Source organism: Scylla paramamosain, chromosome 39 (genome assembly GCF_035594125.1).
Source record: "Scylla paramamosain isolate STU-SP2022 chromosome 39, ASM3559412v1, whole genome shotgun sequence".
In the NCBI taxonomy this organism is placed as follows: Eukaryota; Metazoa; Arthropoda; class Malacostraca; order Decapoda; family Portunidae; genus Scylla; species Scylla paramamosain.
In genome coordinates this window covers 12,339,829-12,352,381 of record NC_087189.1, presented here as the reverse complement: position 1 = coordinate 12,352,381, position 12,553 = coordinate 12,339,829, and the positions used below count along the sequence as shown (strand labels likewise).

Sequence of the window (12,553 nt, the reverse complement as noted above, 5' to 3'; positions counted from 1 at the left end):
TGTGTATATGGGTTTACATTGAACTAATGAGCATGCATTGCGTTAGGATAGAAATGGAACAACAGTTAAGCTTGACCGACATCAAGACTGCAGTAGCCACGGCAGTGTTGTGGGGAGGGGAAGGAAAAAAGTTTCCGGGAAAAAGTAGTATATATATATATATATATATATATATATATATATATATATATATATATATATATATATATATATATATATATATATATATATATATACACACACACACACACACACACACACACACACACACACACACACACACTGTGTGTTTAATTTGTTGACCCAAGAGTTGAGGATCAAGGTAAGCTGGGGTGAATTATTGAGGGTGGTTCGTGTTGGTGTGTGTCAACTCGTGATTAGCAAACAGTAGAGGATCCACCCTTAGAAGAGTCGGTGATGGATAATGAAAAAAAAATAAAAAAGTCATGGACACCGGCTAACTTTTTTTTTCCTCCCGATCGTGTAAAAAAAAAGAATAAAAGAGACATGTTTCGTGGTTTGCCGAGTTTTTGCTTAATCGAAATTGACGTTTAATTGATTTACATTTTAAGGATTTACAATTTTGTTTAGAGATACCAGTGAGAGTGCTTTTGAGAACTTTCCCAGGGCTCGGGATCAGTCTATAATTGTACTATAATGTGCTTTTGCCCAATTTCTGTGTGTTCTTCACTTAAGGTTTAGTTTTCTTTTCCCTTAACATGTAGGTTTCATTGTTGCAAATATGAAAAAAAAACTCGCTGAGGGTCAGGAAGTGTTGTGTTTCGGGCTCCTTCCTTTCAGGTAATACGTCTTTCTGGATGGTGGTAGAAGTGCCCAAGTCTCATTTTGATGCCAGAACCTTATTTTTAAATGCTTGGCTTCTTTTGAGTACAGAGATAATGTATCTTTTTTCGTCGATGTTTTCACCATATGTGATGCAGAATCCCAAGTACATCTACGTATCACTAAAATTCTGCCATGTAGACGCCCTTGAAAGCCTTACAGTTTTCACAGGAGTATGTCAAGAATAGTCAAGATAAGACGCTGAAATACTTGTGAATGCGGACTAAAGTGTATTTTAAGATTCTTCCAGTAGCATACTTTGTTGTGTTTGTTGGAGGTGTCATTTTTCATCAGTTATATCTTGCAGTTGTCCGAAGAGCTGCAATATATCCTCTCATAGCTGTAGTATTAACGAGTACCCTGATGCATCTTTTTGAGAAGTGACAGTGGGCAAGATTAGATAAGTTTATGAATGAGGTTGTTAGGTGGTAACAGGTTGGCATGTAGCACATAGAGGCTGCCCCGTATAGTGCCACGTGTAGGCCTTACGTGTTCTTGCAGCTTCCTTGTTTTCTTTAGTCCTTATGATTGATATGGCTTTTGTTGGTAGGGCAGGGAAGTTGATAAGGGACTGGGAGACGATGAAGAGGATGCTTCTCGTGGATCTATTTTCTTTTGTGCTGTTTGGTACCACTTCCTGATTCCCTCCCTGAAATACTTGTTTTCGTATTTAGTTAATTTTCACTACGTAGAAAAGTGAAGAAGTAAGGTGCGAAAATCTCTCTCTCTCTCTCTCTCTCTCTCTCTCTCTCTCTCTCTCTCTCTCTCTCTCTCTCTCTCTCTCTCTCTCTCTCTCTCTCTCTCTCTCTCTCTCTCTCTCTCTCTCTCTCTCTCTCTCTCTCTCTCTCTCTCTCTTCACATTTATTTACAGTGGTCCATTCATTCATTCATTCAACTCATCCATGTATTTGTTTGTTTACTTGAAGATTATGGCGTTGAGGAGAACTATCAACTCTAAGGCGTTAGTCATGTCAGATTCACTTTACATGGGTAATGATGATGGTGATGACTGATGAGTAGTACACTGCAGTGACAGACAGACGGGGAGGCGCTGGTGCCGTCATCTTTCAGTAACATATATGAAATACGTAATGTGTTATTTGTAAGCTATTTATTATTTTTTTGACACCTCATATACTTTACACATAGTTTTAACATGGTATTTACTTTATCGAGATACTTCCAATACTCGAGAAATCCTCTTAAGCACCTCTACATATTAGTGTTACGTTGAGAAGTTATTCATTTAGTTTGATTTGGTTTAGCGCATTCCAGCCCCTCTAGCTGAGAGTAAGTATAGGTATTAATTTTCTGGCTCATTTTTTCACCTTGCAGGCCTCCCTCTCTCTCACACACACACACACACACACACACACACACACACACACACACACACACACACACACACACACACACACACACACACACACACACACACACACACACACACACACACACACACACACACACACACACACACACACACACACACACACACACACACACACACACACACACACACACACACACACACACACACACACACACACACACACACACACACACACACACACACACACACACACACACACACACACACACACACACACACACACACACACACACACACACACACACACACACACACACACACACACACACACACACACACACACACACACACACACACACACACACACACACACACACACACACACACACACACACACACACACACACACACACACACACACACACACACACACACACACACACACACACACACACACACACACACACACACACACACACACACACACACACACACACACACACACACACACACACACACACACACACACACACACACACACACACACACACACACACACACACACACACACACACACACACACACACACACACACACACACACACACACACACACACACACACACACACACACACACACACACACACACACACACACACACACACACACACACACACACACACACACACACACACACACACACACACACACACACACACACACACACACACACACACACACACACACACACACACACACACACACACACACACACACACACACACACACACACACACACACACACACACACACACACACACACACACACACACACACACACACACACACACACACACACACACACACACACACACACACACACACACACACACACACACACACACACACACACACACACACACACACACACACACACACACACACACACACACACACACACACACACACACACACACACACACACACACACACACACACACACACACACACACACACACACACACACACACACACACACACACACACACACACACACACACACACACACACACACACACACACACACACACACACACACACACACACACACACACACACACACACACACACACACACACACACACACACACACACACACACACACACACACACACACACACACACACACACACACACACACACACACACACATTTTCCCTTTGCCATTAAAAATTAAAAGTAATGTGTATACAGTGCAATTTTAAATTCCTGTCTTCTGTATAGACTGCATCAGTAATTTTGTTTTAACTTCTTTCAGGGATAAAGATGAATAACGACGAAAATGACCCTTTTTTGGGGTGAGTGTTTTACGAGTATTAGTACAGTTTAAATCCAGTCCTTACCTTGTTATTCTCATCTGTGTTTTTACAGGTTCATAATGTCCAGTGTTTTGAAGTGAATTTGTCATATTTATCCTTGAAGCTGTGAATGTTTCCATTCACACACAATTTAGTCAGTCAGTGCATTCCATTGGCTAATTGCTTTGTCAGGAAAACCACATTCTCTCTCTCTCTCTCTCTCTCTCTCTCTCTCTCTCTCTCTCTCTCTCTCTCTCTCTCTCTCTCTCTCTCTCTCTCTCTCTCTCTCTCTCTCTCTCTCTCTCTCTCTCTCTCTCTCTCTCTCTCTCTCTCTCTCTCTCTCTCTCTCTCTCTCTCTCTCTCTCTCTCTCTCTCTCTCTCTCTCGTTTCTTACCGTGTCTTCTTATCGTTGAATCTTGTGTTGCCACAAAATCTGTCATATCAGTCTTTTCTTTTCCCTCTACATATTTTTACATCATAACCATGTCATCTTGTTTTTGTCTCCTCTGGTGGTGGGAGCTTTAATTTGTCGAGTCTTTCTTCATAGCTAACATCTTTCAAGTCTGGTACCCATTTTGTAGCTGTTCTTTGTACCTTATATTTTCAAAATTTTTTCAACTTTTTTAAATTTTATTTTTTATTTATTTTTATGTGGGTTCCAAACTACTGCTGCATATCAGGGTGTTGGTTTTATGAATGTTGTGATTATTTTCTTCACAGTTTCCTCATCTGTGTATCTAAATGCTATCCTCATAGTGATGCATGTTCTTTACTCTGTCATTTGTATGATGTAGTGATAGCCTGCTGCATGTGTGTGTGTGTGTGTGTGTGTGTGTGTGTTTGTTTATAGAGTTAAGTCAATTACAAATTGTCTGTAATACCAAATGATCATGAATTAAAAAGATAAATGTACAGTGTTCTTTTGTTCTACTTCTGATAATGCATTCCATTGACCATTTGTTTTCAGAATTGTATTTCTGCACATGTGTGTGCATGTGTGCCTGCGTGCGTGTGTTGTGTTTTGTTTCGTTTACACATGAATTTCCTAATATCGTGAACTTTTACTTCAGGGAGTTTCCTGATGACCCTGCAGGTGTGGAGATGAATTTTCCTTGGCCGGATTTTGATCAGGATCTGGTTGGCACCCTCCATGTACAATCATTCAGCGAAGATCCACCTCAAGATAGTATTCCTTTGCATCTCCATTATAACAATGAAACTAATGACAAGAAGGTGGTGGAAGAAAATGACCTGATCATGAGGAACACTTTTGATCTGAATATTCCTGTGGAGCAAGTTTTTAAATCAGAACCCATACCTGATTTAGAGAGAGCAATAGAATTTTTCACCAGGAGCCCTGAGGAGTTGGGTTTTCGTATTGAAGACAGTACACGCCCAAGGAACAAGCCATATGTGGTGAGTCTCTGCTCCCTACTTGCTTACTACTTTCTACTCATCCATGTGTGTCTGCTTATTCACAGATTCACTATACATTAAGTAATTTTTCTATTTATTTATTTTTATAATTTATTTATTCTTTTTAAATATACATATAAGTAACATAAGTGTTGATAAAAGCTAGAGTGAATAAATGCATGGGTGTATTTGGGTATTTTGTTATTATAATTTGAATTTACTGTATCACTGATAAGAAGTCAGAATGTAGATAAATGGGAAAATGCATAGGTACAAGTGAAACCAAACACTCTCTCTCTCTCTCTCTCTCTCTCTCTCTCTCTCTCTCTCTCTCTCTCTCTCTCTCTCTCTCTCTCTCTCTCTCTCTCTCTCTCTCTCTCTCTCTCTCTCTCTCTCTCTCTCTCTCTCTCTCTCTCTCTCTCTCTCTCTCTCTCTCTCTCTCTCTCTCTCTCTCTCTCTCTCATTAACTTTTCATTGTTCATCAGATGGAGGACAATATTCTCTTCATTAAACCTTCAAAGGAAGTGAAGGTAAAAGTTTTGGGTGCACAGAGGGGACAGATTGTGAAGCTGTCCCTGCGATACAAAACGAAGACGTTCTACCAGCAGCCGGTCCTGGCCTGCTCGGAGCACAAGAAGAAGGATGGAGAAAACCCACTTGCTACATTCTATGTATTATCAAAAAGAATTCCCATCACTTATATGCTGGAAAACGAGCATCCCACAGCCCTCATCACCCTGACTGAGGAGGAAGGTTTTTGTTTTTATCCGGTCTTTAGATGCTGGAACTTCTGTGGCAAGAAGTTCGGGAAGAGCCAGGAAATGATCCTGACTTTGTGTAATGCAAGGTGAGTACTTTTGCTGTAGTGTATGTATTCATTAACCTGTGTCTGTATTCAGGCCTAGAATGCCCATTGGGAAGTTTAGGAATACAGTTGTCCCTTATTACTTGCAGTTTTGAATATCACAGAGTTGTCCATGGATATTAAAAAGTACAAAAAAATTAGAATCTGTGGGGTTCCTTCATTACTTTTGTGGTATACTGTGCATATACTCTCTCTCTCTCTCTCTCTCTCTCTCTCTCTCTCTCTCTCTCTCTCTCTCTCTCTCTCTCTCTCTCTCTCTCTCTCTCTCTCTCTCTCTCTCTCTCTCTCTCTCTCTCTCTCTCTCTCTCTCTCTCTCTCTCTCTCTCTCTCTCTCTCTCTCTCTCTCTCTCTCTCTCTCTCTCTCTCTCTCTCTCTCTCTCTCTCTCTCTCTCTCTCTCTCTCTCTCTCTCTCTCTCTCTCTCTCTCTCTCTCTCTCTCTCTCTCTCTCTCTCTCTCTCTCTCTCTCTCTCTCTCTGTAGTGTAAGCTTGTACTTTAATGGTAACATTATATTATATTGCCTGGATGATATCTTTGCTAATGCACTGCAGGAGTTTGCATTTCTTGACTTCATTATTCATTTCTCATTATGGAAACTATAATAAAGTATGTATAATGTTAGATGATGAAACCCAAGCAAATCTGAGAGGGAGTTTAGTATTATGATGAAGTACTGAAGGGCACATAGGTTTACTGTGTACTTTATCATATCTTAAGGTAGAATGCTTTTGAAGTATGTTCTTAGTTTCATGTTGCATCTTTGATATTTTAATGTCATATATGTTAGAGTTACAGGATATCAGTTTTTAGAGTGCCTTTAAAACATAAGTAGGTTTTTGGTTGATGGTTACAGCATTGGGAATCACACGTCTTGTCTGCCCTCCTTGTAACAGAGATGAAGTGTTGAAGGAGACAACCTATGATGTGCGGGTGTGTGAGAATGTTGCCCGAGACCTGCGTCAGTACAGGAAAGAGAGGGATGAGAAGCATCTCAAAAGGACTTCGACCAAGGTGGGGACTGGTGGTTGGCATGGGCACACACACACACACACACACACACACACACACACACACACACACACACACACACACACACACACACACACACACACACACACACACACACACACACACACACACACACACACACACACACACACACACACACACACACACACACACACACACAGTAATAGAATTAGTGGGAAATACTGACTACACAATAGTAAATGTAGTTTCTTGTGTGTAAGCTATCAATTTGTGTTGGAGATTAACTAAAATAAAAATGACATTATTAGATTGTCAATTGGCATTGTATTTTGAATTTACAGAAATATTTAAGTTGAAAATATGACCTTGTATATTTTCATTAGCTGCACCACTTGCTGAAATACTCTCTATTTGAGGTAGAATATCTGGCAGAAGTGTACTGTCTTGCATTAACACCATCACTTCAGTTTTACAATGTATGGGTTTTTTGACTTTACAACGGATTTTCATATGCAGAGATCTTGCCGCGAAATGGAAAATGAAGGTCAGGCAAGTGAAAACCTGCAGGAAATGGGCCCACCGCCATCCAAGGCTCGTTACTTCATGGTGAGTTCACAGATGTGGAGCACTGGGAAGGTAGAGACAGGTTCTTAATAGCTGTGCCTCAGTGAAATACAGACCAGACCCTGGGTAGGTGATAGTGACAGATATGCAGCCTGCTGTCTGTGGATCACAGGTCTGTTATGTTATCCTGGAGGCCACATGGTGCACACCTCAGGCACCATAAGCAGGATCCTGAAGGGGAGGAGTCTAAGTTTTAATTTAAATATGGAAGGAAAATTAGTAGATTGATATCCATTCAAAATATTGGACAGGAACATTTTTTTAAATTTCCATATTAATATCGATGTTTCAGGTAATGTGGCTGGAGATGCAAACATCCCTAATATGGATCTTTAAAGATCTTCAAAATCTGAAGCCTCACTTCAGGCCTGTGTTTTAAGGGCAAGAGGTTGGAGGCTCCTCCCTGTCTTGAGGTGGACAACACACTCCATCACTTGATCATATTTGACTGAAAAATAATTGTATTGTACCTTTTTGCACTTGGCCTCAAAACATCAGTCTGAGATCTGTTGGCAGGATATGGAGACTATAAAAGAACACATCTTTGTATGTAAGTGGAAGAATAATGGGAGGGAATTGAGTCCTAATTTTGGTGGAGCAGTGTTTCATTTCTTATCTAATGGTATTATTAAGGATATGTTCTTTAGATTATGGAAGTTAGAATTTTTTAAACAGGTAATTGTGAACAATAAATTAACCTGAACATGAACATTAAATAACATGAACGTGAGTCATGTGGCTTTGTAGTATGATTCATTGAGCAAGTGACAAAAACATGACTCACCTGTACCTCTTTGGTTTCAGGTGAAGATGGAGGACCCTAAGCTAGTGCCTGCTCTGAAGGAAATTGCCAAGGTGGGAGGGGACATAGTTGAGCTTGATTCAGCTACTGAACCTGAGAAATGTTTCCAGTGCAGTAATACGTGTTAGGCGGTCGTAAATCTGCCTCACCCTGATAACAGAATGTAGCCTCTTTGGAATGCTACAGAAAGAGCTCCTACTAACAGACTGGTGCAGGAGTGTGACCAGGGAAGGAGGAGGGGATCCAGTACAGCTTATAAAGGTCAGACTTTGACAGAATCGAAGCTCTTTACTCTTACATAATGTAAAGAAAAGCAAATTCTCGTTCAAATTTTCTTGCAGTTTTGAGAAGTATCCTTCATCCATAATTAATCTATCAATCTAGATATCTGGCTGTTATTCAACACATTGGGTGGCCCATACAAAGCATTACACACTCATACATACATTTATACACTCTTTTGGACAACTATTTTACACCCCACTTAGACATATCACAGCTGGCCATATACTTCTACAGCAAGGCCCATATATTAATACTTTAAATAAATTAGTCACTAATTTATGCACATCATGAACTGGGACTTGATAAGCTGTCTGTTTTGAAACCTTTTTAGGAAGCAGTGATAAAGTATACTTTTATGCATGATTTTATTTGCTCTTGGCCAATCTCTTTTTAAGATATAAAGTAAAGAACGTACAAGCTCTCTCTCTCTCTCTCTCTCTCTCTCTCTCTCTCTCTCTCTCTCTCTCTCTCTCTCTCTCTCTCTCTCTCTCTCTCTCTCTCTCCTCTCCTCTCCTCTCCTCTCCTCTCCTCTCCTCTCCTCTCCTCTCTCTCTCTCTCTCTCTCTCTCTCTCTCTCTCTCTCTCTCTCTCTCTCTCTCTCTCTCTCTCTCTCTCTCTCTCTCAGAGATGGTATCATTGGACCTCTTCCCCCCCCTCATCACTGCTCACTCCTGCAAACTACAGTACTCCTGAATACTTAAGCTAGTGGGAGCTGTTTCTGATGGTATTCTTTCTTTTCATGTCGTTATGTTAATTCGTTGATAACTTTTATGTAATAGCGTTGGGCAGAAAGTGTATGGTGTGAACTTTATTTTTGGCAAAGCTCATCATCTGCAATGAACAATCTGTGGGACTATTTTACATTAAATTATGTGATTGTAGTTGTATTGTATGGCTTGTATCTGAATATAATCTTGAAGGCCACAGAAAGGATGTGGAATTTCTTGTTGAAACAATTAAAATAAGATTTGACAGACACTTGAAGCCCTGGAGTGTTATGTTGAGGAGGGAGTGGCATTCATCATCTCACCACTACACATACTTACACACACACACACACACACACGCACACACGCACGCACGCACGCACGCACGCACGCACGCACGCACGCACGCACGCACGCACGCACACACAGCTTCAGAATGTGAGGAACAGGCAAGGGAATGTTGGTTGGAGATACATGCTGTGGCTTAGTTAGGTGGAAGATTTTTTTATCACCTAATACTTGAAATTTTACTAGAATATGATTCCTGATTTAAGTTAGTGAAGCAATGCATGGCCCAATCACCCTTGTCTTACTTCATGTCATCCACTCCCTCCCTTACTAAACACCATCAAATCTAAAACATAAGTACATGTTGAGTATATAGTTTGTGATGAAAAAAGTATGTATATCGTGTCATGTTTTAAAAATGGGACACATCTTGACGGCTATTCCTGCATCACATTACTGCCCAGGAACAGTTTGTGGTCAGGGTCAAGATTATCGTCAAAAAACCTGTTAACTAATTTCCAAACTTGGATCTTAGAAAGGGGAGGCAGATATATCTTTAAGGAAGTTAAAGCTATATTGCCATGAGTATACTTGAATAGCTCCAAAAGATAAAGCAGAAATATATAGTAATAGTGTGGGGTGTCCATCCCTACATTCTTATAAAAGTGGTTTCTTCCTCTTTTATACTTAATGAAAGAAAATTGATGTGCTACAGCAAAAGTATTGCACATTTCCCCACATCCAGCAGGTGCCAGCCTCACTCCTTGCTTATGTATCTTCACATTTTTTTATGGCAAGTGAAGTACAGCACCAGATGCAACATGCTGTGCTGGTGATAAGGCACTGCCACACCACAGCATGTGAAGGGTGTGGGATGCTTTCCTGCAGTCCTGTATTGAGGCGCTCTACCCAAATAGAGGTTTCACTGCCATGAGAGGGAAATTACTTTGTTTAATGTGTGTGGTCTCAGGAAAAGTGGGATCTGATCATACACTGATTTTAAAAGTAATTCTCTGGACTGTTGTCCCATGGGTGGATGTTTCCACACCTCTTTGTCAAGGAAGCCCTCAGGATGTTCCTGATCATGTTAGAGGGAATCTGGGGGAACTTTGTTGTAGATGTTACTGAAACAGGAGAATGAGATAGTCATTCCTCTGCCATGCAGACAGGAGAGAGAGAGAGGTAATCATTCCTCTAATCTCTGCAAGAGGATATTTCTGTGTTACATTTTAATATTCTTATCTACCAAGTTCCAGATTTGTGTGACATTTGTTTGGAATTTTGAAATAACTCATAATTCATATTTGGTGCCACAATGCATGCCTGATGTGCTACTAGAGCATCTTTGCAAGTTAAGACATGACGTTGATGTGTATGTAAGTGTAGTGCACTGCTATGTAATGCAGCCCTGTGGGTTCCTAGAGCCTATTGCACAGGATTTTTGCTGCGAGTGTTCTGGGAGACATGTCGGGATGTGTCTGATTTTGGTATAGATGGAACCACAGCACATCAGGATCATTGTTGAGAATTTTTGTAATTGAATAAGGTAACAAACAATTTCAGATACAATTTTTGTTAAGTGTAAGACAGCACCTTTCCAGAAAAGAACCTTTATACATATATTGAAGATCTTTTCATATTGACATTGTTTTTGTTTTGATGTTTTGCAGTGATTTACTTTAAGTCAATGTTTTTGTTTTGATGTTTTGCAGTTATTTACTTTAAGGTATACATAATAACAATGGACAAAAAAAGTTCAGTTGGCAGTTACAAAATATCTCAGATTTATTGTTTTTTTGTGTTGGCTACATCTGATACTCATTCCTTCATTTCATTAGAAGGAAAGGTACTGGGTTGAGGAAGATTTTGACCACCGACTAACAATGGCACTGTGTCAAGCAATTTTATTTTTAGAGCTTTGTGTATGGTTGTCTAAAAGTGTTATTTCATCTTGAGTTGATTAAGACCTCACCCCATAATTCTAGGTCATTGCAAAATTTGTTTCTTCAGAATCCAGTTTGGAAAGCTTTGATTTGTAGACATTGAGTCAATAAGAGCACATAAAAATGCCCGATTCCTGCTTTATTGCTACGCATGTGGAAACGAAACACCCTAAGAACTCCAAGCCAATCGATCATGTCTGGCTTATAACAAAACTTTGGAACAAAGCCACTATTGATTTCTTATATCCATCTTTGAGTTTGAAACAAATGTAAATTAAATTCTAAAGTAACACGAATGCAAGAATTGACTAAGAAAGACACTACTGTGCTGGTGGATGACCTTGTAGAAATTGACTGGCAGTTTGAGAACAAATTTGATGAGTGAGGGGGTATTGTGCTGAAGTACATGAGAGAAAGGAGAAGGGCAAGAATGATAGATGTGGTTCAAGCAGGGGAGGGATGATATAGTACGAGTACAAGTAGAGGAACGATGATAGTTGCTTCCATTATTGGTTTCTTGGTTCAAGACAGTCCTTCATCTCTTCATCTTTGGCAAAAGGACTTTAGATAGTGTAGGTTAATTTTCAATTTAGAGTAAAGGGCGGGGAAAAAAAAAAAGTGTACACAATGATATGTATGGTTACAGTAAGTCTCCACATAGCAGACATGTGCAGTATTTAGTTAGTAGTATGTACCATTATTATGCTTCTTTACTAATCTTTATCTTGCATGTTTTAGATTACATGTTAAGTATATGTAACAGTATCTTATGGCATAATAAATTGATTAAATGCCTCTATTGTCTTGATCACACTCACCAGCATTCAACAAAGGAAGCAACATGTTTGTGAGTTAATTGTACTACATATCACAAAAGAAAAAGATTTACTTGGAAAAAAAAAAATCTGGACTAATAAAAAATGGTGAGAATTTTTAAGAGTTGCTGACAAACTTTTGGTTGGTGCCTCAGTGACCCAGAAGCATGTCTCCTCACAAATGTGGCATGATACTACAAATAATGTTCACATCACTCATGACCTTTTTAAGCAAACAAATGGCACAATGCTCTGTAGTTCATTACAGTGCATTCTTGAACTCCCCA

At 39.9% G+C, this 12,553-nt stretch overlaps 1 protein-coding gene across 4 annotated transcripts in view; it reads left to right on the top strand.

Annotated features, from left to right (window-relative positions):
• The window catches only part of LOC135092192 (uncharacterized), a 12,763-nt gene extending 517 nt beyond the window's left edge, over positions 1-12,246 (top strand). For 2 of the 4 annotated variants that reach the window (XM_063990485.1, XM_063990486.1), the window contains exons 2-7: positions 3,495-3,534; positions 4,605-4,950; positions 5,436-5,797; positions 6,707-6,824; positions 7,320-7,409; positions 8,232-12,246. In XM_063990485.1, coding sequence (XP_063846555.1) covers positions 3,503-3,534; positions 4,605-4,950; positions 5,436-5,797; positions 6,707-6,824; positions 7,320-7,409; positions 8,232-8,357 — 1,074 coding nt within the window. In that variant the 5' untranslated portion in view covers positions 3,495-3,502 and the 3' untranslated portion in view covers positions 8,358-12,246. Of the gene's footprint in view, positions 1-1,769; positions 1,834-3,494; positions 3,535-4,604; positions 4,951-5,435; positions 5,798-6,706; positions 6,825-7,319; positions 7,410-8,231 lie in introns of those variants that run through there. The other 2 variants (XM_063990484.1, XM_063990487.1) reach the window with 2 other exon arrangements.
• Positions 12,247-12,553: the final 307 nt, after the last annotated feature.